Source organism: Carcharhinus amblyrhynchos, chromosome 11, assembly GCF_965287045.1.
Source record: "Carcharhinus amblyrhynchos chromosome 11, sCarAmb.v2.hapA, whole genome shotgun sequence".
In the NCBI taxonomy this organism is placed as follows: domain Eukaryota; kingdom Metazoa; phylum Chordata; class Chondrichthyes; order Carcharhiniformes; family Carcharhinidae; genus Carcharhinus; species Carcharhinus amblyrhynchos.
Genome location: NC_137334.1, coordinates 53,458,883 through 53,486,219, shown reverse-complemented (window position 1 = coordinate 53,486,219; position 27,337 = coordinate 53,458,883). Strand labels below are relative to the sequence as shown.

The window sequence follows — 27,337 nt, the reverse complement described above, 5'->3', positions numbered from 1 at the left end:
AAAAAAATGGCGGTGATCTATCTCCCAAGTCAAAGTTCATAAGTTCTTCGATTTAAAGCAAAGGTTTTAAAAAGGTAAAAAAAAGAAAAAAAACCTGATTTCATTAGCAAGTCATTCTTATGTATATCATTAAAGATTTATTGCAGAAAAATCCCTGGTAAAAGAGGATGGAGAATAGAGATGATTAATCACATTTAATGTTGGTGTCTTGAGGGATTTCTCTATTTATTATTGCGACTAAAGTTAAAATCATGAATGTTGTGCTGAGAGCACAATTGTTCTGCATTGCAGGGGCACAGACTCGTGTGCCCTGAATTTATAATAACTAGGGGCTAGGTAACCGGTAGTAAGGTTAATGCTACCACAAGCTAATAGTAATTTTATCAACCATCTCAAGAAAGATGAGGGACAGTTTTTGCAATCAAGTGCCAGTAATACTAACTGCTGCCATATTTAGTTAGCACGCAGGGCATAAAATTATTTCCACAGTTACTAATTTAGAACAGAAAGAAGCATTAATTGGACTGTAGACATTTAGCTTAACCCAGTTTTCCTGTTAAACCAATTGTAATTTGTTACATAGCTTTTCAAAATGTACCCAAGTTATCCATAAGCCTTCTGCTATGAAGTACACAGGCATGTTTGTGAACTAGAATTAAGACAACATATGCAAGATATACGTGCTGTTAAATCCTCTTAATATTTGCTCCACAAATACAATAAAGTATTAATTACAAAATCATTTTATTCTTTGATGCTGAAATTGTGAGCTTGTTCATTAACTTAGGCAATTATTGCTTATAGTTTTGAACTAAAATCACAACTATCGCATTTTACATTTCCATTCAATTAAAATAATAAACCTTGAAAGCTACGAGCTTTGTTCTTTTTTTCAAAGATAGAAATTGTTAACCTCTGGTCATACTTCAAGTGGCAACTATTCAAACAAGTAATCTTGTTAAATAAATAAAACTGAGGATATTTAAAGGTTCAGTAAACTAGATGGAAAAGATTCCTCGTGCAGCACTCAACAAAATATATAGTGCAGCTACACACACAACTATCAAGTCAGTGAGCAAAGCCAATTTAATCTGTGGCTTCCCCTGAGGTAAGCATAGTTCAGTGTCCTGCCCCCACCCCAACCCCAGCCATAATCCCCATTTCCTAAAGGAAGAGTGTGCATTGAAGTGAAAAAAATTCTCCACTGGAATAAAACGATCTAAAATGACAGGGACAATAATGACAATGAATTTCATGTCTCCAAGTCATGAGTTTGCAATGCTTGACTGGGCTGACTTGTCCAATTAAATTGTTGCAGGTACAGCGGGAGACACAGTTATCATCTGCATGCTTGTGGGGATGGCTCCTCTGGGCTAGTGAACTGTTGTTGAATGCAAAGTGCTCCTGTTTTCTTACAAGAAGACAACCTAAAGGCTCCAGTGCACATATCTAAGCATAGGAATATACTTCCTGACAAACACAAGAAGACTGTCTTGTAAGATTGCTTAAGCCCCACATCATATAGTGCATAAACAACTTATCTACCAAGAAAAGCGCATCCAAATACCAAGAAGCCTTGCCATGGCTTCCAAGTAATGTGTCTTCTTCAATATGCCTTCAGTTGCATGAATGAATCTGACAGATCACTGCTCAGATTTCAGTCACATTCCATAAAAAAAATATGTTGCCTTTTTGCCTTCCAAGAGAATCCAGATATCAACAAATGCTAAATGAAGTCTGACAAGTACCCCTAAGAAAAAAAGTAGTGAGTTTGCGGCTATAAAGTAAACCTTGAATAAATGGGACATGCTGTATACACCCAGGCTAACAACTAACATATGGTTTGCTTTTCTTATGCCAACATAGAGCACATCTACCCTGCAGTAAAGTAGATTCTTACATTAGTCTCTGGCCTGTGAATGTCGCAGCTTGAATGTGATGTTTTCTGTGAAAGCTTGAATCAATCCAGGTCCAATGGATTGGGTACTGGTCCAACTCTGTACCCCTGGTACAGAGTTCCAATCCAGATTAAAGTGGGAAGATTTACTTGTTTACACCAGGCACACTGAACCGCCTGGGCATGTGAAACAGCTGAACAGGCTTCCACCCAATTTGACTTCCTTTAGTTTTACCTACAGCCCACTTGACTTCCTATTAGTTATTTCTATGAAATCCTGGGTTATTTGTCTCCTCAGTCAGAAAATGACTTTGGGTAGACTTGTTCCAGTTCTTATTGGACATCAACTAAGTACTACTTCAGCATTAGTTGGCTTTCTTAGGCTACTGGGTAAACATTAAGCGAAAAAAGGAAGAAATTTACATTGATCCAATGGAGGAATTTTTTTTGAGATTTTGATAGAATGGAAAAGAAATACTTTGCATCTAACTGTGTTATGACTGATCTGTGAGTGACACAATTTGCAGATTTAGATCTGAATTTTTATGTCAACGAAGAGGGTCTGCAGTTTTACCAAAATAGTGGCAGAGGCCCCAGTGTGGCATCCCGCCCCCAACCCACCATTTCCACAAAGGGGAAAGGCTTATACTTTGCAAATTCATATTCATCAAGGAAGCTGCAGATATAAAACAGCTGTCTCAGTCAGATCTGATTTTATAAGGAAGGATACTGGAAAATACGATTTGTGCAACTCAGACTTATCAGCAGAAGGTGTAAAGTCTGTATTTATTTGGAGAGGTAGGATACCTTTTTGGAGAGGTAAAGTTCCCTTTTGGGTAAACTTAGTGACATCTTTGGGAGAAGTTGGATGCCCTATGGGATTGTTATTTTATTTCATCTTAGCATGGGTCCTGAGGTCTTCCCATGGTGGATACTGGGTGTGTTGTTATGGGAGATGTAATGGCAAAGGATGGTGGGGGGCATGGTTGGCACTAAGTTGACATAGGATCTATAAAGGCCTATGGGGTGGGTAGACAGGCATAGGGAGAACTGGCATCAAGGGTGGTAGGTAGAGGAGCATAGGTTGGCATAGGGGGTATGAGAGGCCATGGGGTGTGTGGGGGGCATTAGCTGCCTCTAGTTGCCAAGGCCCTCATCTCTGAACTTTCCACCTTATACCTTTCCACTTTGCTCTCCTCCACTAAGATTCTCCTTAAAGCCTACTCTTTGACTATGTTTTTGGCAATCTGACCAAATAGTGCCTTATGTAGCTAGGTGTCAAATTTTGTTCTCTTAAGCTCATGTGAACTGCATTGGGATATTTTATCATGATAAAAGCACAATGTAAGTTGTTTTTGTTGCTGTGCCTTCAGCTAGCTCAACTCCTTGCTCTAGAATTCCCCCTTTTAAACCTCTCCACTTTTTCTTTAAAACACTCTTTAAATCTCATCTCTTTGACTAAGGTCCCCACTCATCCTAACCTTCCTTTTTATTTTGTTCTGCATTTTCTTTCCTCACAGCACTAAGGTGGGAATCTGGCAAGGAAAACAGGCAGGGTCTCAACTTGCTGGCAATACCCGGTGGCACTGAGGTCAGCCACCATGTTTAAAGGACAGCCCGGTTAGAACTTGAGTAAACCTCCCACCCCACCACAGGTGTCTTAGGGGCTCCTTCCCACCCCTAATAGGAGTCAGCTCATCTCTCCCCCACTGACATGATCAGAGTCGGCACCTCTCTCACCCACTCCACCGGTCATGGCCCCTTTCACTCCCAGAGCCACAGCATTGTGGTTGACTCTTAACTACCCTCCTCTGAACAAGGGCAGCTAGGATTGGGCAATAAATGCTGGCCAGCCAGCGATGCCCGTGTCCCACCATATATATAGCCCTCTTCCACATATTGACACAGTGGCTACGCTACATCATGACAGTGCCGTTTATCGCAGGTTCACCGAGATATGAACCTAGTGTGGGGGTCTCCCTGGATACGTAAAGGTAATTATAGCCCCCAGGGGAAAGAGACAGTGCCAGGGGGCATTGCCAGGCCACGTCCATTTCCCGAGTCACATGTAGGCCAGACCTGGTAAAGATGACAGATTTCCTTACCTGGATATTACTGAACCAGATGGGTTTTTCCAATAATTGACAATGGTTTCATGGTCTTAATTCCAGGTTTTTTTATTGAATTCAAATTCCACTATCTGCCATGGTGGGTTTCGAATCTGGGTCCCTAGAACATTAGCTGAGTTTCTGGTTTAATAGTCCAGCGATAATGTATAAGGCCATCACCTCCCCATATATGGTGAGAGGGTGGGCTAATGTATTGAAATTCATTTAAAGCAGGTTCACACCCGTTATGGGCACAAAGCTGATGATGTTGCCAGCAAGAGCAGGGTGGATCCAAGAACGCAATCTCGCTGGTGAAATCTGTGACTTCTGAATTTTGAGCCCTGCCGGGATTCACGTGGATAGCAAATGTGAGCTCAAAATCACCCCCAATAAATGAATTATTTTCATACAGATACTACAATGATAATGTGTTTACATTAATAATTGCAATATGAATCTTTATCAGCACAAACCCCTTTTAACAATTTACAACATATCCACCAATATGAAATACAGACTTAAATGGGAAAGCAGTAATAGGTATACGGCTTTGTAACAAACGACAAAAGAGAAAATGGACTCAGGATGTTGTTACTCAAAAATACAAAACAGTTCAATTAACTTTCAGCATGTTATGGCCAGACTGCCATGGGGCCTTGCAGTGTCCTTCTTCAGGGCAATAAATGCTGGCCAGTCAGCAATGCCCATGTCCCACCAATGAATTAAAAGTAAAATAATATATAGCTAGCCCTCCCCCACATATTGACACTCAAAAAAAATCCGAGATGGTTCACTCGGTCTGTTTGAGGCCCACCTCATGTATTCCATGTCTACCTGTCACTCACTCACTTGGCAAAAATTCCAGGCTTAGACAACATCCCCACATAACCATGGGGGATTATGTTTTGATTAGCAGCGTTTTTAAATAAAATGGAGATAGAAGAAAATAAGAGCAGATACAATGGCATACTGCATCTTACTATCAGTGTATGCAAATACTGTTACATTTCTATCTCCACATAGCTATTTTTATTTCTACTTAAATTTGAAAATTATTTCTTTGTGTCATTTTCTGACCTGTAAAATGTCTAAGGAACATTCTGGTGAGAATTTATCTACCCTGCTGGACGACGCGTTTCAATGCAGTGATGGTTAGTATCATCAGTTCAATTTACACCAGCAGATATTACACCTTAGGTCATTATTGAGAACTTCTTTTCTAAACAGATTATCCAATTTTTCAGTACTATTCTTGGAAGAAGTCAGCATTAAAACTATAATTAAGTTAATAATTCATAAGCTGCATTTTAAAACAGTTTACTGGACAGCAAAAATGGGTTTCTATCCAAACGATAACATTATGAGATTTTGTTCACAGCTCTGTTCTCTTAAACTAGCCCCACCTCATGACTGATAAGCCCATGACTGCATTTAAACCTCTTTAGAAATTTGCCAATTATCAAGGTGCTCCACTTATGTTTTAATAATAGAATGGGTTATTCCAGCTGCAGAACCCAAAGCCTGGATTCTAATCTAGAGGCATTTTCTACACTGGGCAGAGGTGGTGAATCTTTTGGGGGTAGGGAAACCCCAAAGAACGCATTTTCCAAATGTTCTGCAGTTCTTAAACTGCAAAATCATTTTTCTAGTCGATTTCCCACCTGCAGCCAGTCTGATTAACAGGCTGAAGGGCTGTCGGGTTAGGAAACCTACAGCACAAGGCTGCAGCCAATGATAGGAGAGGGTGTGATGGTGATAGGGAGGAGTATTTTAATTGGGTAGCTTGTTGGGCTGAGCAGAAATATTCATGCTGTCTCTGGCCCACAAGCAGTGCTTTAAAAAGCTCTTAACTTAGGATTCAGTCCTTCTCACTTCTTTAGTTTCATGAGACTGAATTTGAAATAGAATGACTGTTAAAATGAAAGTATGCAGACTCTATTCTGTTTGAATAGCCAAGCCTCTTTCTTTGAATCAACAGGTCAGCCACTCCTCATAATGCAAAGTGGGTGGGTTAAACGCAGGTTGACTTTCTGTTTCAGAAGTTTTGAACTTTAACCTCTGATCTAGTCCAAACCTAGCTGTTTTCGGGAGTTGAGATTCACTCCTAAGAGTTTACATGCTGTTGGGTATTTGTACCCTTTCATTTCTTATTCATGACAGAATGATGCTTTCAAGTACATTTTAACAGAATTTAACATGGATTAACTGTAACATTTACCCTAAGCATTTGAAAATAAATGATATTTATTTTTAAAATATCAGCTATGTTAAGAAAGTATAATCAGCATGATTATTTCTGAGTCTAATCTGCAATTATTTAAAGTCCTTTAGACACAAGAAAATTAAAAGAAGTTACCATCATAGTAAACAATAGCTCCGACAAGCTTATCTTTTTTCAGCATGGGGAACCGTTCCAGAGCTCTTGACTTGGTCAGGAGATAACTGCTTTTCAAACACTGTTTTCCAGCCACAAAATCGTACATTTTTATCCCAGCCCAGTAATAAGGGAACTGCCACCACCTATTGAATAAAAATAAACGATAATTTGATGAACTGGAATGTACACGCTTTACAAGTGTATAAGTCTCCATGCACTTTGTGAACCACTGCATTGTTTCAAAGGTTCCATGCCTGCTGGAATAGAGCACATCCATATTTTCAAAACTACCAGAGTTATGTTGCTCAAACAATCTCTTTACAACATTAAAAAATCTGGAAAGTTGCCATTTGTCTTAATAAAAGTCTTTTACAAAGGTGGACTTTTGCCAGTTTTTTAAATAATGGAAAGTTTCCACCCAACAAGTTTTCTCACGTGCCAATTTACAATGTGGTATTGAATCGGGTCTCTGCATAGCCTTGGCATTGATATACCATAAACAGATAACTTCCAATATAACCAAAGCAGAAACATATTGATTTCATCTCCGTGTACAGCATGACTTGAATAATTGCCCTGTAGCTAAAAACCCCTGTTATTCAATTCTTTTGTATATATTCCATTTATAAATCACATAAGGACATATATTTTAAGCTTAAAATACAATCTGAATAACAATTCCTGTATGACTCCTGGATTCCTGTATAACCAAAAGATGTTTGACCTCACCAGCATGACTTTCAAGGCCTCAAATGAAATAAACATTAGTTTCCCAGAAGCCTATGCAATAAAATTGTGTAAAACTCTGTTCTAGATTAAGAAATATATTGTCACCTCCAATTGAAATCGTCCCCTTATCAGCAGAATTCATTTTTAAAAATCTACAATTGACTTTCGGTAGGCCTAACCCCACCTACACAGCAAAAATACATGTGTGTTCATAACCCTGTAATCTATGCATCAGAGCTTGCAGAGAAAGGTGAGTTAACCAGTTTCTATTTGCTCTTACTCCTGAGGGTGATACCACCAAATAAAATTACTGAAACAAAATGAATTGGGTGGTGGATCAACATTTTCTCACTACACACATTAGTTTTACAACAGCTTTACATACCCCATGTTAGTCAAAAAACAAATACTTTAAAAACAGACACATTACAGCCTGCAATTTGCCACCGGTAATATGGCTAGTTAGTAGAATGCATTTTGTGTCCATTTCACACACAAAGTAAAGGACAAGCTGAGCCAACCCTATGTTGCTGTCCCCATACAGATGGCTGCTCACAGAGGTTTTATAGGATTGAATTTATGAAAATGACTCAGTTAGGCTCAGATTTTTATCTCACATCCATCAAGGATGTAGATTTTATGATCAGCATTATGGTAAAGCTGGTATTAATTTGTTTCAAATAATTGAATTAATGTGGTTGCAAACATTACCTTGCAAGTCCACCATATATGTATGTTAATGAAGGCAGCAAAGATATCAAAAGTGGGCATCGTCCATTGAAATGTTAATTTAGGCCAGATCTATCTACATAAATTTGGGGACATGTTCACTGACCAGATTGGGTACTGCAAAACCATATTAAGTTCCAATCCAGGAAGAAAAATTCTAAATAAATCACATTCTGGTTTGCTTAGGCTTTATTATTTGAACTGAAAAGGCTTGGTTACTACCTCACCATGGGAAAGCATTTAAATATTGTTTCAAATGACAACTGAGATCAGAATTCTACTGCCTTGCAATCTCCGCTGGCATGAGGTGGGATTTTACGATCTCGCTCGACTGAGGTCAGAAAATTCCACCCTTCGTTGCTACATGAATAAAACACAGATCTAGTCAAGACAAGTACTGCCAATTCCTTTTGCTCTACTGCATTTTAAACATCTACTTAAAAATACTAAGCGGGTACAGCAACACCTATGGAAAGGGAAACAGAGTTAATGGTTCAAGTTCTCTGTATAGGTCTGATGTAAGGTCGTCAGCCCGAAACATTGGATGCGATTCTCCCATTGTGGCCTGCACCTTTTCTGTTGGGTCGCGGTGGAAGATGTGCGACTCCAACCTTGAACAGGGATTTGCGCATGCGGCAGGAATGCATGCGCATCTCCTAGAGCCAGCAAACAGTTGCTCGTCAGCCCATGCTGGAAACCAGCGGGAAGGCAATTAAGTCATTTAAATCTTTTTTGCATGTATTTGAAATATGTACATTAGTTAATTATAGGGACCTTTCAGTTCCTGATTGAATCTCCCACCCCGCCAGGAGTACTTCATTCCGACGGGGTTCAGACTAGCTCCCCACATTTGAGGAACTAGTGGGAGACCCCACTGGAATGAAGGGGGCAATCGGGGCCCCCCGGGGTTGGATGGTGGGGGGGTGCCCCCAGCAGTGCCAGCCTGTGCCCTCTAGCACTGCCCAAGGGGCAAACTGTCCATGCCCAGGGAGCACCTTGGCATGGCCCACCAGGCACTGGGCAGTGCCAAGGGGGCAGTGGGTCCCCGCAGCCACTCTGCAGGCAAGATCGGTCTGGGATGGAGGGAGGGCAGTCTGTACATCGGGGTGCTCCAGGGTGGTCTGTTGACGGCTGGCCTGGGAATTGTTGTGGGGGCTGCGATCGGGCCATCGGGAGGGTGGGGGGAGGGGCAGCTGGAGGGGCAGCACTGCGGGGGTCCTGGGCTGGCCAGCAAACGGGGAGACTGACAGATCGGGACCACTGTACATGCAGAGTTCCAGGGCTGTCAAGCTCTGATGCGAATAAGCCCCACCCCCCAGGTTTTTAATGAGATTCCCGACTGAGACCTCCGCATCGCACAGAACGTGGAGATTCAGGTGAGAAGCTGAACTGTCAGAACAGTCAGGATTTAGATTAGTTCTCCCACCAATTCAGCACTTTTGGGAAAATCACGGCCATTAATTCTGTTTCTGTCTCCACATTTGCTGCCAGATCTGCTGAGTATTTCCAGCATTGTCCATTTTTATATCAGAATTCCAGTATCTGCAGCATTTTGCTTTTGAAATATTAAGCTTTACTTTGTCATGTTGGCCCCTCTTACATTCTCCTCCACTTCAACAATGGAAATTTAATATAGTCTCTGGAGCAGAAATGTTTACAATGTTTCATCAATGTGGCTTTGAGAACACTCTACATAGGATTATCCATCCAAATTTCTTAAAGTCTTAGAAGATACCAGCACCAAAACTATTTTTCCTGAGGCAATAGTCATCCTTTCTTGCGAAAATTCCTTCAGGCTTTTATACTTGAGCCAGCTTTGATGTTGTTACTGGTTTTGAAATCCCATCCAGGCCAAAATGAAAGACGAATAATTTCTCTCTTTTCTTGCGAGAAATAAATGTCATTGCTGTTGAACTCAGTCAGGTGCAATGCTGACATGGTGAAGAGAAAAATCGTAGCTGTTCATTGATGGGACTGAGCTCTGGCAGCCACACGCTCTCATGGAAATAAGGCAGTCCGGGCTAAACAATCAGGGGAAATGGAAAGAAAGAATCGGGACACCCTCTCCCCAAGACACTGCAACGCTGAGAGCCCTTCCCCCTCTGGACTACACCACCTCCTCTCCCTGCGCCCCCTCCCCCTACCCCCCAGGGCAGAGCATTGCAGTACCATTTCTGGCCACTGCTGCGTTGTGTCTGGCCAGGATGAAGAGCAGGACGTCCTAGCAAAGATGGAATGAAGCTGTGCCCACTGCCAACCAATGCTCAAGCAAGTGTTAAATGGTAGTGGGAGTTTGAGAGTCAGTGGCTGCGTGTTAAGCATTGGAGGGGCAATACTACCCCACTGGTCTTTTCCATGAGCTGCAATTTTCTGCAGGGCTTCAAACAGGCTCTAAAGCTTAACCTTATATTTTTGATCACAAAAACGTTAATGCATTTTTGTTGTATCTAACTTGATGTCAAAACTGCCCCTTTAAAGCCATGGGCTCTTATTCTTCTAACAAGGCTATTTATTATGTGGTACTTTATCAAGGAACTTTTGAAAACCTTATAGACATCTACTATCATCAGCATTGGCCTGTTACTTTATCAGAGAACTCTAAGCTGTGCGGATTTCAGTTTTCAGTCCATATTTTGTCCAAATACCAATTAATTTTGTCTCAGATTGTTGCCTCAAAGTATTCCCACTGCTGTCAATAATTTTTCTGGCCTGGAATTGCTTGTTGTATCCTGCTCTTTTTTTAAAAAACAGGGTGTAATATTTGAATCCTTCACCAAAAATACTTGAACATGCTCATAAAAACTCAGGACAAAAAGCTAACCAACAAATGTCCCTATAGTGCTTTTCCAATGCATGCCCTTGTTTAAAAATTAACAAAAAGCTTTGATGCTAGCAAAGCAAATTAAGATTGCGTGGAAATGCATGGAAGATTTCAATTACAATCTAAACATTTGTCTGCTTGGAAGCGTGAGCTAATAATACCATTAAAGCCTGCAGCATCCAATTCTCTATTGTAATAGCTAGATGTTTGTAGTGAGTTATATTAAGTTGAGATCTGAAACAGGCCATTCGGTCCAACCCAAGCCCAAGCTTTGGTCCCACTCACTTTTCACTGAATCTTATCAATATGTCTGCTACTCCTTTATTCCACATATACGTACCTAGCTTCCCTTTGAATACTGCCATGCAATTTGCTTCAACTACTGTTTGTGGTAGTAAGCTCCACATTCTTCTCACTTTTTAAATAAGGTTTTGTTATGAATTCCTTCCTGGATTTATGAGTGACTACTTTATATTTCTGGTCCCCAGTTTTGCACTCCCACACAAGTGGGAACATCTTTGCTGGCCATTGTGCTATTATTGCCTGCACAGCATCAATAGCCTCTGTTTTTTCAGTATCTTCTAGAGTAAGGGTACCTTTCAGAGCGAGACATGCTGCAGAAAGGAGTATGCAGAGTGTGAAGAGGTCTTTGCAAAAGTAAGGCAGTAATTTCCACGTTTCCCTTTGACACAGGCCAGATAACGTTCTGCTCTCTTACAGAATAATCACACACACTACAATAAGTTGCTCACCTTACAAGTTAGCGTTTGAACATGTTCCTGGAACTAGTTTGCTAAAGTCAGTTGCAAAGCAAGAGAAAAGCAAAACGAAGTGAAGATGAGCCAGAGTATACCAGGCCCGAAACTTACAGTTCTGTGCAGGTCAGAAGGTCATGGTGATAAGGAGAAGTAATGTGATTGGAGTTCTTGTAAATTGTAAATTCTCATATCTGGTGAAGACTGGACAGCAACTCAGTTAGTGATATCAGTTTTATCTGCTTAAAAAGATATGTGACCCTCCTATAGTCTTCCGCAGTTCAAAGTGAAAATCACAGAGAAATTGAAATTTTATAGATATTGCAGGATCGACTGATAAAGCAAAGTGAGTTGGGTCCTTGTTTAGGACAAATCAGTTACTGTCACAGTCCCAAGCATTGTGTAGAGTTGATAGCCAAAGTTCACAGTTGACAAAGTCAGGTGTTGACCAAGTAGAGTCCAGTTCATGGAAATGGAATAGGGAGAAGATGCTCAGACAGGTTAATGGTCGAACTCAGCATTCACTCCAGAAGGTTGTAAAGTGCTGAGTGGAAAGAGGTGCAGTTCCTCGCACTTGCAGTGAGTTTCATTAGAACACTGTAGCAAGTCATGGACAGAAAGGTCAAAGTGAGGGCAAGGTGGAGAATTAAAATGATAAGCAACTGGAAGCTTGAGGTCATCTTATGGACTGAATGGAGGTGTTCTGCAAAGCAGTGACCCAGTCTGCAGTTGGTCTCCCAAAAGTAGAGGAGATCACATTGTGAGCAGCGTGTACAGTACATTAAATTGAAAGAAATACAAGTAAATCGCTGGAATTGCACCTCGAGGAGAGTTTGGGTAGATAAACCTATGCTCCCTGGAGTTTACAAGAATGACTGATAATTAAATTGAAACATACAACATTCTTACGGGGTGTTCGGATTCTGCAAAAATGGCATCGCAGTTTCAGGCTAAGGGGTCAGCCAGAACTGAGAGAAAAATACTCTTCACTCAAAAGAGACGAATATTTTAAATTCCCTTTCGCAGAAAGATTCTGCATGTTCTATTGTTGAGTATATTAGAGTTGGAGTGATAGATTTTGAGGCATTAAGGGAAATCAGTATTGTGCAGATAGTGCAGGAGGATGGAGATGAAGTACAAGATCAGCTATGTTGAATGGCAAAGGAAGCTCAACGGTCCAATGACCTCCTTCAACTTCTAATATCTCATGTAAATTGGGGAATGTACTGAAAGCAAGCAAATGGTAAGTGAGATAAATGTAACAGCTGGAGGAATTTCTATCATCACCAAGATTAACCTGGATATAACACAAGTAAAGTTAACTATCATAGAACATTTAGATTAGGAAATATTTCAATAGTGAAGCATAGACAGAATCACCGCATTATATTAATTTCCATTATATTAAGAAATGCTTACTTGTAAAGAGGGAGCATTATCGGCAATTGTTTTGCAATATGTGGGGCAACCTCAAGTAAGTTGGCACGTTCTGCAAGTGCTTCTTTCACGAGTTGATACTATAAAAGGAAAATAATTGGAAGTTACAATCATTGATATATTTAAGTTATTGGCTGTTTAATTGGTCTAGAAAGAAGGTAGAGAGATTAGTAGCTCATAACTGTTTATCAGTAAATGCATGAAATGAATATTAATTTCAAGATAACATAAGCAAGAAATAATACTTATTCTTGTAAAACTAATAATGCTAGGCATGTTTATTCTAACACAAGAATCTATATCATTTATACCTGTTCATAATCTAAGTTCAAGACTGCTTTCTGTAGATATCGTACTCCTCCATGGATAAGCTTCGTGCTTCTGCTACTGGTCCCAGAAGAGAAGTCCTCTCTCTCAACTAGTGCAGTTTTGAGACCTAGGCAGAAAAAAAACACTGTAGATTTTTCTAAGCTACATGCTTACACAAAACTTCATGTATACTTTATAATTATCAATCCATTTCCTTCACCTGAAGACTGCCTTTGTCAAATAAGGAATTAGCTAATAGAGTCAATTTTCCTCTTCTGGACATTACATGTATATGCAATGGGTGGAACACAAAGTATGGAGTGATCATTTTACCTGGCCTGATATGGCCCAGGTGCATTCCGAACACAGCCATTCCTACATAAAACTTTGACATTACTTGCATTCAATAGAGGAATCAGTCAGTCATCATTTGACATCAATTGTATTCAAAGCACATCATTTAACCATCACTGAACACTGCAAGTAGCCTGACTTTACTGTTACCATTTCCACAAATTGCAGTGCTCAACATCTGCAATTAGCAAAATTACTCACCTAAAACATTGACAAGAATGATCATAGTTTATTTTCCATATTTCCAAATTTCATAAGCTTTAAGTATCCTAAAACGGTGCTAACTTCCCCTCCCCATAAGCCTTTCTCTCTTCACTCTCTGACCTCGCTCCCCCATTTCTCCCCTTCCTCTCTCCCCCCTCCACACTGTCTACCTCTCCCACATAACTCACTACAACACACACACACACACAACCACTATCACTACCACCACACACACACACACACACACACACACACACACACAGCTCTACTGCAGCTTCCAGCCGGCATGGGTGCAGCAATAGCACTGAGTTCACTGGGGGAGATCACAAAGGGGTTGGTGCCAGTTTGGACTTCAGCAGCAAGGTGCAGGCTTGGAGGGCTGAAGGGCCTGTTCCTCTGCTGCATTTTCTTTGTTCAGTAGAGGAGCCCAAGGCCCAAAGACTGCAGGGAGAGGGACTAGAGGGAGGGCGAGTTTAGAAACTGGGACAGCAGGTGGAGAAAGGAGATTTTACACCCTGAAACCGATGGGAGGAGGGGGAAGAGTTTAGATCCTTGCCAGAGTGGGAGACAGAGAGAGAGAGAGTTTAGAAATTCAGCTGGGGTTTCCAGTTCCCAACTGCTGCACCTTTAAAGGCAGGCTGGGGAGCAATGTGGGGGGAATTGATGAAAGGAAGAGATGGTCAGGGTCAGAGGGAGCGGGAGAGCCTGTAGGATAGGAGGTGACAGGTAAAGGAGTGCTACGGTTGTTCAAGGGAATGTAGAAGGTGAGGTAGCTTTTAGGGTTTGCTGAATGTGGGGGAGACAGATTTACTGTCAGGGGGATGAGCTCCTCGGAAAATAGGGGATTACTCTGCACATACATGATTCTGCAGCCTGCTGAAGATGGTAAGATGGGTTTTTTTTGCGGAGGGGGGGAGCAAAAGTACTGGACTGGACATTGAATTTAACATGAACTATGGCTGCTTGCAACAATATTGAGCTTTGAGGTGGAGATCTTGAGATACTAATGGATGTTAGGTCATCATGGTGAGCGACGATGCAGGTCAGCTCAACTGGAAAACTGAAGGGAAACCCCAGCCTGTAGTAGTTACAATGCTAGTGCCTTGGCTCAGGTAAACGTATGAAAGGCAAAAGCTCAGTGTGTGTGAGAAACCTCACAAGTGCCTGGGCAAATATCTTTGTCTCTTTTATATTTATATTTATTTCATTCACTGGTGTAACATTTTTAAACTTGTTTTTTTTTGGAAAAATAACTCCCTAATCCAAACGTACACATTTAAACTTTTGATTATTAATGGATAATTGGTGTTCACTTTCTATAATTAATCTTACATTTTTTAGAGTTCTGTTGCAAATAGAAAATAGCAATATTCCCTAAACTGAGCAGTATTTTTAAAAATGCACTCTCAGGATATGCAACTCTTCTAAAGGCTAGTGATTATTGCGTGGCAAATTGCCCCAAAAAGATGGTAGGGGGGATTCTCCCAAAAGTGCTGAATTGGTGGGAAAACTGGTCTAGATCAGGACTGTTTTTTCAGTGCAACTTCAGACTCAAATCTCCCCACTTGGGGCAATGCAGAGGTCACAATCATGAATAACATTAAAAGCTCAGGGAGCTGAGCCTATTCAAGCCAAAGAGACTAAAATTGGTGGGATGAGCTGGAACCTGCACATGCACACATCGCTGGGAGATCACTAAAAAGATCTCCCAGCGTCCGGATCACTGACATCCAAACCCTTAAACATCGCTGGCCGCCACAACACCCCCCATAAACATTACAGGAACCTCCCCCATATGGACATTAATGTCCTCCCTCCCTCTTACAGATATCACTGCCCCCCTTCCCCCACACAGAGACATAGTTTTCTGCTCACCCCATGCCCCCGTGGATCCGGATAACGCGGGTACCCAATCCCTCCACACCTTGAACATATTGTCCTCGCTGCTGCTCCGCAGAGAACTTACATCATACTGACATGCACAATCCCAGCTTACGATCATTCCCTCTCTTGAATGGGAGCCTTGAGTATTGCATCCGGAGCCCTGAGTATTGAACCCCCACTGGACACAGCCACCTATAGAATGGCAGCCAATTAGCACCCAGAGAGATGCATGGTACTCAACTTAAAGCAGCTTTCAAAATTTCTCACAAATATTTGTTGCCAATGGGTCCCTGACTGGCCACACTCACTACACCTGCACTCTTCTAATAAGTCAGAACTGTATATAAGCTGCAGGAATGGACACACAGCCAATTACATTGCAAAGATGTCTGCACACAAACCTGCTCCCAGATTCACAGAGGCCGACTAGGAGCACCCGCTAGATGCCTTGGAGGAGAGGCATGAGTAGATCTTCCCCAGCCAGGGCCCTCACCCAAGCAGTGCAACCATCATGGCATTGTGGGAGGAGGTGGCAGAAGTGGTGAATGATATCGCGCCCTGGTCAGCAGTGTCGGAAAAAAATGTACGACTTTTTTCGAGAAGCAAGGGTGAGTGAGCATCCCACTTGGAATCCCGCACATGCTTGGCAAGGATCTCAAATCCTGCTTAGACACCTGAAGGACATGCAAGGAGTTACCCTCCCCCCAGGAACAGAATCTAACCCCTTCCCCTCAACAAGCACCCTTCAGTTTCTCCGAAACCAGCAGCACAACACCTGAGCCACAGGCATACATTGCACACCATGCACTGCAATATATTAATGCTGGTTATCCACCTTATGTTCCTACAGGTGAGGTGCCAGAGGATTGGAGGGAGACAAATGTTGTGCTGTTATTTAAAAAAGGCCTCAGGGAAAAACCAGGGCAGGACTTACACATTTAATGGTGGGGCCCTGGGGAGTGTTGTGGTCAAATTCCGCACACATGAGGACGGCCTCAACCGGAATCTTGGGTTCATGTCACACTATCTGTAAGCCCCACAACTTGCTTGGACTTGCAAAATCTCACTAACTTTCCTGTCTGGAAACAATACATATCCTTTTAACCTGTGCTTAAAGCTCTCTCCACTCACATTGTCTGCACCTTTAAGAATTGATTAGCTGTAAAGACTCACAATCCAATCATTATGCATGTAAGTTGAGTTTGTGTCTTTGTGCCCTGTTTGTGATCAGAACTCCCTCCCACATGACGAAAGAACAACGTGTTCCGAAAGCCTGGGGCATTTGCTACAAATAAACTTGTTGGATTTTAAGCCGGTGTTGTGAGATTTCTTTGTTTTACCCCAGTCCAACGCCAGCATCTCCACATCATGAGTGTTGAGGAATACAGGGGCCTAGGGGTACAGGTACATAGTTCCTTGAAAAGTGGTGTCACAGGTAGATAGGATGGTGAAGATGATGTTTGGCATCCTTGCCTTCATGGTCAGAGCACTGAGTACAGGAATTAGGACGTTATGTTACAAATGTATGAGGCATTGGTAGTCACTTTTGGAGTACTGCGTACAATTCTAGTTGCTCTGCTACAGGAAGAGTGTTATTAAACTGAAAAGGGTGCAAAATTACAAGGATGTTACCAAGACTGAAAGGTTTGAATTATAAGAAGTATGGAAAGACTGGGACTTTTTTCCCTGGAGTATAGGAACATGAGGGGTGACCTCAGGAGTTTTATAAAATCATGAGGGGCATCGATAAATGAATAACAAGGTCTTTTCCCCAAGATAGGGCATAGGTTTACGGTGAGAGGGGAAATATTTAAAAGGGCCTTGAGGGGCAACTTTTTCATCCAGAGTGATGCGTATATGGAATGACCTGCCAAAGGGGGCGGTGGAGACAGACACAATTATGACATTTAAAATACATTTGGATAGGCATACAGATAGGGAAGGTTTAGAGGGATATGGCCAAACGCAAGCAAATGGGACGAGTTCAATTTAGGAACTCTGGTCAGCCTGGACAAGTTGGCTTGAAGGGCCTGCTTCCATGCTGCATATCTCTATGACTCAATTTACTACACGTTAGGGTACCCTTGTAACCTGCATCAATTTATTATCAACTGGCCACACAGTGAAGCCTTCCATTGTTTGCTGGAGCAGACGAGTGAAGGAGCAGAGAGAGAGCTAAGATTTTACCTGTTAAAAACCTGTTTAAAATAAGTTTAAAGCACTTTGTTCTTTGTAGAACTGTTTAAAGCATTTATTTATTGTATTTACTGCTTTAAGAATTCTGAGGGAGTGGTTAGCAGGCAGTTGTGGGCCATCAGCTTTAAATCAGCACCAGGTTTAAAAGGAGGCCTGGTGTAGACAGCGGGCAGCGTCTGAGCGGGCAGCAGAGTGAGCTATTAGGGCTTAATATCAAAAAGGGCTTGAAGGAAAGAAGGCCAGGTGAGTTCGTTTGAAAAACAAGGAAGAAAAAACAAAGAAAAAAAAAAATTTTTTTCAAAACTACTACAGTGAATAATGGAAGGGCATGTGATGTGTGGTTTCTGTATGATGTGGGAACTGGTGGACCCCAGGGTCCATCCCAGTGACCATGTCTGTAGTAAGTGCAGGTTGCTGGAGGAGCTCCAGCTCAGGGTAAATGAGCTGGCCTCTGAACTACGGACACTGAGGCTCATCAGGGGGAGAAAGGGTGCCATTGTCAATGGGGTGCAAGTGACTAACTCTAAGGGTCAGGGACAAGAGGGGGCTGCTGGGAGGAGGAAGGGGGGTGAGGAGCGGAGGCCTCAGCCTCTTAATCTGCATAACAAGTTTGAGGTTCTTGCTTCCACGCTGGACGAGAACGAGGCAGGTGAGGTTGGTGAGCAAACTGAACACGGTACAGTGATGCAGCAGGACATAGGCAAAGAGAGGGGGAAAAGGAACGTAGTAGTGATTGGGGATAGTGGGGTGAAGGGTATTGACACTGTCCTTTGTCACAGTGACAAAGTGCACAGAAGGGTGTGTTGTCTGCCTGGTGCTCGGGTACAGGATGTCGCAGCTGGGCTGCAGAGGAACCTGGAGTGGGAGGGTGAGAATCCGGTCGTTGTGGTACATGTGGGTGCCGGCAACGTAAGCAAAATGCGGACTGAGGATCTGGGGAGGGAGTATGAAAAGCTGGGAATGGAATTAAAAAGTAGAACCGACAAGGTGGTTATCTCTGGGCTACTGCCTGAACCGAGTGCAGACGGGCGTAAGGTAGACAGGATAAAGGAAGTGAATGGGTGGCTCAGGGATTGGTGTGGGAGGAATGGGTTTGAATTTATGGGGCATTGGCACCAGTATTGGGGTAGGTGGGACCTGTTCCGGTGGGATGGGGTTGGTCTGAACCGTGCTGGGACCAGAGTGCTGGCGAATCGAGTAAAGAGGACTGTAGACAGGGCTTTAAACTAATTGGGGGGGGGAGGGTGCGAGGGTAGGTGATGTTACGAGGTCTAAAGTTAAGGAGAGGGTACAGGTAAGGGAAGAGGCCGAGGATGTCCCAATAATAGAGGGAGTAGGGGGCGTGAGTATGGTGGTGGCGTTACGGCAAATAGGGTCCAGGTGAAGGCTGGGATGAAAGCGCTTTATCTGAATGCACGAAGCATTCGGAATAAAGTGGATGAGCTGGTGGCGCAGATCGACACAAATGGATACGATCTGGTGGCCATTACAGAGACGTGGCTGCAGGGTGACAGGGACTGGGAGCTGAATGTACAGGGCTATCAAGTGTTTAGGAAGGATAGGCAGGAGGGAAAAGGGGGGGGCGTAGCTCTGCTGATTAAGGATAGCATCACGGTGGTAGCAAGGGATGATATTGGAGCCAAGGAGTAGAGGGTGGAATCGTTGTGGGTGGAGATTAGGAACAGCAAAGGGAGGAAGACGCTGGTGGGTGTCGTCTATAGGCCCCCAAATAATGATCTGGAGGTGGGGCGGGCTGTTAACACGCAAATAAGTGCCGCGTGCAGGAATGGGACGGCCGTAGTTATGGGGGATTTCAATCTGCATATTGATTGGTCGACCCATGTTGGACGCGGGGGGCTCGAGGAAGAGTTCTTGGAATGCTGCCGGGATAGTTTCCTCGAACAGTGTGTGTTGGAGCCAACGAGGGAGCGAGCTACCTTGGATCTGGTGCTATGTAATGAGGCGGGTAGAATTAGGGACCTTGTGGTGAAGGATCCTCTTGGGGAGAGTGATCATTGTATGGTGGAGTTTCTGGTGCAGATGGAGGAGGAGAAAGTGGGTTCCCGGACACGCATCCTCTGTTTGAATAGAGGGGAGTACGGTAGGATGAGAGAAGAATTGGTGAATGTGGACTGGGGGAGCGCGTTGGAGGGAGGGTCTGTTGAGGAGCAGTGGAGGATCTTTAAGGAGATCTTTCTTGGTGCTCAGCGGAAATTTATTCCAATGGTCAAAAAGGATAGTAGGAAGAGAGGTAATAAGCCGTGGATAACGAAGGAGGTGAAGGAAAGTGTTAAATTAAAAGTGGAGGAATTTAGAGTAGCTAAGAGTAGTGGGCGAGAAGAGGATTGGGAGAGGTTTAAATATCAACAAAGATTGACAAAGAAGTTGATAAAGAAGGGTAGGAGAAACTATGAAGCTGGGCTAGCGCTTAATATAAAAAAGGATAGCAAGAGTTTTTATAAATATATAAAAAGGAAGAGGCTGGCTAGGGTGAACGTTGGTCCTTTAGAGGATGAGAAAGGGGACCTAATGGTAGGGGATGAGGATATGGCTAAGGTATTGAATAACTTTTTTGCTTCTGTCTTCACGGAGGAGGACATGAATAATTTGCCGGGTGTTAGCGATGGAAAAGTGGTAGGACTGGAGGGTCTTAATGACATTACTGTTACTAGAGAGGCGGTGCTCGACAGACTGGAGGGGCTGATTGTGGACAAGTCCCCAGGACCGGATGGAATGCATCCGAGGGTTCTGAAAGAAATGGCGGAGGTGATAGTGGATGCCTTGGTGGTTAGGCCGGTTAGTTTAATGTCTGTGGTAGGTAAAATGTTAGAATCTGTCATTAAGGAGGAAATTGCGAGGCATCTTGAAGGGAATTGCTTGATAGAGCAGACGCAGCATGGTTTCATTAAAGGGAAGTCGTGTCTGACAAATTTACTGGAGTTCTATGAGGATGTGTCTAGGGCAGTGGATAGAGGAGAGCCGGTGGATGTGGTCTTTCTAGATTTTCAGAAAGCGTTTGACAAAGTGCCTCACAAGAGGTTATTGCAGAAGGTCGAGGGACATGGAGTTGGGGGTAAGGTGTTAGCGTGGATAGAAGATTGGTTGTCAAATAGGAGGCAGAGAGTGGGGGTCAACGGGTGCTATTCGGATTGGCGGATGGTGACTAGTGGAGTGCCCCAGGGGTCGGTGCTGGGGCCTCAGCTTTTTACCATTTATACAGATGATCTGGAGGAGGGAACCGAGTGTATGGTGTCGAAATTTGCTGATGACACCAATATTGGGGGAACGGCAAATTGTGCGGAGGGTGTGGAGAGTCTGCAGAAGGATCTAGATAGGCTGGGCGAATGGGCCAGGAAATGGCAAATGGAATTTAATGTTGGCAAGTGTGAGGTGGTCCACTTTGGTAGGAAGAATGGTAGGAAGGACTATTACTTACGGGGCGAAAAGCTGCAGCAGGCGACGGTGCAGAGGGACCTCGGGGTCCTTGTGCATGAGTCGCAAAAACCCAGCCTGCAGGTGCAGCAGGTGGTCAGGAAGGCGAATGGGATGCTGGCCTTCATAGCGAGGGGGATTGAATATAAAAGTAGGGAGGTCTTGCTGCAGCTGTATAGGGCATTGGTGAGGCCGCAGCTGGAGGACTGTGTGCAGTTTTGGGCGCCGCACCTGCGCAAAGATATTTTGGCCTTGGAGGGAGTGCAGAGGAGGTTTACTAGGCTGATACCGGAGTTGAGGGGGTTGAGCTATGAGGAGAGGCTGAATAAACTGGGCTTGTACTCGTTAGAGTTTAGAAGAATGAGGGGAGATCTCATTGAGATGTATAAGATGATGAATGGGATGGATAGGATAGAGGTGGAGAGACTCTTCCCGCTCAAAAAAGACAGTAGGACTAGGGGGCACAGCCTCAGGATAAAAGGGGGGACGGTTTAGAACGGAGTTGAGGAGGAACTTCTTCACTCAAAGGGTGGTGAATCTCTGGAATTCTCTGCCCGTTGAAGTGGTGGAGGCTGCCTCGCTAAATATTTTTAAGACGCGGGTTGATGGGTTTTTGATAAGAGAGGGGATTAAGGGTTATGGGGAGTAAGCGGGAAAGTGGAACTGAGCAGCGACAGATCAGCCATGATCTTATTGAATGGCGGGGCAGGCTCGAGGGGCTAGATGGCCTACTCCTGCTCCTATTTCTTATGTTCTTATGTTCTTTGCTGCTTTAAACATTCAACCGAGTGGAATTTTACAGTTCTTCCCGCTAGCAGCATTTTCCAGTCCCACCAAAGACGAAGTTGAAGGACTCGAAACATTAACTGTTTCTCTTCTAATAGATACTGGCAGATGGAGCTGGGAGGGTATTAAGGGAAAGGATGGTTTTACAATAGGGAAATCATGCTTGACAAATCTATTGCAATTTTGAGGATGGAACTAGTAGAGTTGACCAAGGTGAACCAATGGATGTGTTTATTTAGGCTTTCGACAAGGTCTCACATAATAGACTACTATGTAAAGTTAAAGTACACGGGATTGCAGCTTATGTCTTAAGATGGATAGAAAGCTGGTTAGCAGATAGGAAGCAAAGTGTTGGCATAAAGGGTTTTTTTTTGATTGGCTGTCAGTGACTAGTGGTGTTCTGCAGGGATCTGTGCTGGGACCCCAAATGTTCACGATATATATTAATGATTTGGAAGCAGGAACTTGAATGTATTATCTCCAAATTTGCAAATGATACAAAGTTAAATGGGAGGGTGAGCTGTGAGGAGGATGCAGAGATGCATCAGTGTGATTTGGACATGCTGTGTGTGGACATCTGCATGGCAGATGCAGTATAAAATGAATAAATATAAGGTTATCCACTTTGACAGCAATAATAGGAAGGCAGATTATTACTTGAATGGATGTAAATTGAGAGAGGTGGATACTCAACAAGACCTTGGAATCCTGTTGCATCAGTCACTGAAAGTATGCGCGCAGGTATAGAAGGCAAATATATGTTGGCCTTTATAATGTAAGTATTTGAGGATAGGGATGTTTTGCTGCCATTGTATAGGGCATTGGTGAGGCCACACCTGGAGTACTGTCCTTGCTTTAGAGGAAGTAAAGCAAAGTTTACCTGGCTGACTCCTGGGATGGCAGGTCTGTCATATGAGCAGAGACTAAGTCAGTCAAACTCATATTCACTGGAGTTTAGAATAGTGAGAGGGGATCTCAGAAACTTATAAAATTCCAACAGGGTTCAGAACAAATGCTTCCAACGGTGGGGAGTCCTGAACTTGAGGTCATTGTTGAGGCTAACGGGTAAACCTTTCAGAACTGAGGTGAGGAGAAATTTCTTCACTCAGAGGATTCACTACAACAGAACATAGCTGAGCCAAAATGTTGTCTGATTTCAAGAAATAATTAGATATAGCTCTTGGGGCTAAAGGGATCAAGGGATATGGGAGGAATGGGTGATCAGGATATTAAATTCAATTAATTGAGCCATGATCAAAATGAATGGTGGAGCAGGCTCGAAGGGCCGAATGGCCTACTCCTGCTTCTCATTTCTATGTTTCTATGTAAAGAAAGGAAAGTAAAAGTGTGAGTGCTTCTACATGGAGGTGCCCGCTCTCGCCAACATTTTTACATCTTTAACCAAAATAGATTCAGCAACCAAGCCAACATTGTAGGGTAGCCTATGACTGCTTCTTTGCTCAGCCAGGGAAGGCCTCTAGGCCTGCCTGAAGATCCGGGCCCACGCCTGCCTCCAAATGCCCACCTCAAAGCACATAAACCTGCCTTCATCAAAATGCCATTTTTGTCCATTCGCTTAACGTATCTACATTTCTATAAACTCTTTACCACCTCTTGACAGCTTAATTCAGATCAATATTAATGTTCCTGGACTTTAAAATCTTTCTTTAGGACTCCTCTTGCCATTTCCTTTCAAAATAGACTACCAAAAACCTAACTCGACATTCACTGCTACTTGAAAGTATTTCTCAGCAACTCCCTCCAGATATTTGTCATCCTGTGAGCCACTTGTCTGACTAGAAGAAAAATAGAAAATGCTGGAAAATCTCAGCAGATCTGACAGCATCCGGGGAGACAGAACAGAGCTAATGTTTCAAGTTTGGATTACTCTTTTTCAGAACTTTTGGCCTCACTGGAACTCTGTATTTCATACAAGGTTTCCAAACTCTGCTCTCAAAGTATATGCCTTGAAATCTTACCCCAAACAACGCTTTCTCTCAGGATGCCTTCACCAAGGATCCACCTCTCGTATTTCAATCTCTCCTTACGTCCCTCTTCCTTAGATCACCATGTGCATTTAAACTTGACCTTCCACATGCTCTCTCAAATACCCAGCCACGCCAGCAGTAATGTGTTACAGACTTTTGGCTGTCTCCTTGGATCTCTGTTTCTCAAGCCCAAATTGTTTTTCACCTGCTTCACGCAGCTTTGGCTTCTTTGTTTCTCATTCATAACTTCTCTGAATAGGATCTGATCCATATTGCTGTTCCTGGACTTAAAAGTCTTTCTTTAGGACCTGCTTCCTGCCATTTCCTCTCACAATAGGCTACTGACAACCTGGCATCTCTCTCAAGATCCAGAAACCACTCAAGATTCACTGTTGCTTTAGGTTTAGAGTAACTCATCTAAGATTCCTAGATTTATTTTCCTCAGCAATCAGTTGGAGATAAACTTACACTGCTGCCTGCAACACACAGCACAATCACCAACTGAACTGCAGTTGCTTTTATTATCTCTGTGAGCCTCTGGCTGCTAGGCAACAGCAAAGTAGGGAGAACTATGGAGTCATAAAATCTCATTAAAATGCAGACATCTTTTAAAGTGAAACTAAGTTTCCTTAGCACACAATGTAAATTAAAGTTTAAAATGAAACATACACACTGGAGTTTAGAAAAACGAGAGGTGACCTTATTGACACACATAAGATCTTGAGGGGCCTTGAGTTAGCAAGGCTTCTCCCCGATATCAGGAAAGTATTTCTTTTTGTTGGGGAGATGAGAGTTGGGGTCACTTTAAAAACAAAATGTCTGCCTTTTAAGATGGAAATTAAGAGGTGAGTTCCTCTAAAGTAGTCATTGTTCTTTTTCTTTTTTGTTCTTGCGGGTCGAACCAAGTAAACAAACTTAAATTACAAAGAACAAAGAACAACCCAGCACGGGAAACAGGCCCTTCGGCCCAACGAGCCCGTGCCGCCGCATCCTCCTACACCTACCCTGCCCTGTGTGTCTGCGAGTGGAACCCCTATCTTAGCCAGATTCAGGGGAGAATAGTGTCAATTTGGTATACTAATCAGCCTAAGAGCACATCTTTGGGGTGTGGGAGGAAACCAGAGCGCCCGGAGGAAACCCACGCAACCACAGGGAGAATGCGCAAACTCCCACAGACACAGGCCCAAATCCATGTGTCTGCACAGCCAGCAGTGCTAGTCACTGAGCTGTTGCGGCGTCCATCTACCGGTCCAGGATCAAGCACACACACCGACACGAAGTGCTAGGCCACTCCCGGAACCTCCAAGAGCAGCCCACGCACGACCCACCGTGTGCATGCCCCTCGTTTGACAACAAGGTGGACCTCCACCTGTGGAATAAAAAGACAAAAACGTTAACATGTAAGTCTGCATTTCCGGTGTCTCCCGAGGCTCTGACCCTATTTAATACCCCCTACTATAACCCTTCATCCTTGTTTCGCTCATGTGTCTATCTAAGTAAACCTTAAACGAGTCCAACATGCCTGCCTCCACCACCCTACTCGGTAGCGCGTTCCATACCCCCACAACCCTCTGCGTGAAGAACCTTCCTCTCACATCCAAATTATACTTCTCCCCCCTCACCCTTAGATCATGACCTCTCGTAATTGTACCCAGTCTAGGGAGCAGCCTCTCACTATTGACTCTATCTATTCCCTTCAGTATCTTATATACCTCTATCATGTCTCCCCTCAATCTCCGCCTTTCCAAAGAGAAAAGTCCCAGTTTCTCCAACCTTTCCTCATAACTCAGTCCTTCCATGCCAGGCAACATCCTGGTAAACCTCCTCTGCACCCTCTCCAGAGTCTCCACGTCCTTCCGGTAGTAAGGTGACCAGAACTGGACGCAGTACTCCAAATGCGGTCTAACCAACGTTCTGTACAACTGAAGCATTAGACGGCAGCTCCTATACTCTATACCCCTTCCTATAAAGGCTAGCATTCCATAAGCTTTCCTCACAACCTTCTCCACTTGTGTCGCAACCTTCATAGACTTGTGAACCTGCACTCCCAGGTCCCTCTGTATTTCTATACTCCTAATCAGTCTACCTTTTATCACGTAGCTCCTCTCTGCATTATTCCTTCCAAAATGCATCACCTCGCATTTGTCAGGATTAAATTCCATCTGCCACCTATCTGCCCAATGTACCAACCTATCTATATCCTGCTGTATCACCTGACATTCCACCTCAGTATCCGCCAACCCTGTCATCTTGGTGTCATCCGCAAACTTACTGATCACACCACGTACGCTCTCTTCCAAGTCGTTTATGTATACTACAAAGAGGAGGTCCCAGTACTGAGCCCTGCGGCACACCACTGGTCACTGGCCTCCAGCCCGAAAAGGTCCCCTCAACAACTACCCTCTGTCTCCTATTGCCCAGCCAGTTCTCAATCCACCTAGCTACCTGTCCTTGTATCCCATGTGCCTTAACCTCTTCTACCAGCCCACCATGAGGGACTTTGTCAAACGCCTTACTGAAATCCATATAGATGACATCAACGGCTCTCCCATTGTCAACCGTTTTTGTCACCTCCTCAAAGAATTCCACCAGATTCGTAAGGCAAGACCTCCCTCTAACAAAGCCATGTTGTGTATCCCTAATCAGATCGCAATGCTCCAAATGCTCATACATCCTACCCCTGAGTATTTTTTCCATTAATTTTCCTACCACCGATGTCAAACTCACCGGTCTATAATTTCCAGGGTTATCCCTACTACCTTTTTTAAACAGCGGTACCACATTTGCTACCTTCCAGTCTTCTGGGACCTCACCTGTGTCCAAAGAAGAGACAAAGATTTGCACCAGAGGCCCAGCAATTTCATCTTTCACCTCCCTAAGCAGCCTGGGATAAATACCATCAGGCCCCGGAGCTTTATCCGTCCTTACGCTACCTAAAAGCCCTAGCACTTCCTCCCTCGTAATAGATATTTCCTGCCACTGATCCACAGCTCCCTCCAAGACACTGCACAACACCGAACCCCTCTCCTTCGTGAATACCGACGCAAAGTATTCATTCAGAATCTCCCCCATTCCCTCCGACTCAATACATAACTCCCCACTTTTGTCCCTAAGAAGACCAATTTTCCCTCTAACTACTCTCTTGCTCCTAATATAGGAATAAAATGCCTTTGGATTTTCCTTAATCCTATCAGCCAAAGCCACTTCATGCCCTCTCTTTGCCCTTCTAACTCCCCTTTTTAGCTCCCTCCTACTCTCTCTATATTCCTCCAGCGCACTCTCCGTACCCAGTTGTTTCAACCTAACATACGCCTCCCTCTTCTTCCTCACC

General features: G+C 43.5%; 1 protein-coding gene across 1 annotated transcript in view; it reads right to left on the bottom strand.

The window, feature by feature from the left end:
* gpd2 (glycerol-3-phosphate dehydrogenase 2 (mitochondrial)) overlaps positions 1–27,337 on the bottom strand; it is a 162,786-nt gene that overhangs the window by 44,819 nt on the left and 90,630 nt on the right. Inside the window, exons 4-6 of the mRNA XM_080199098.1 lie at positions 13,165–13,289; positions 12,836–12,933; positions 6,362–6,525 (exon numbers count right to left, since the gene is read on the bottom strand). Coding sequence (XP_080055224.1) covers positions 6,362–6,525; positions 12,836–12,933; positions 13,165–13,289 — 387 coding nt within the window. The remainder of the gene's footprint in view (positions 1–6,361; positions 6,526–12,835; positions 12,934–13,164; positions 13,290–27,337) is intronic.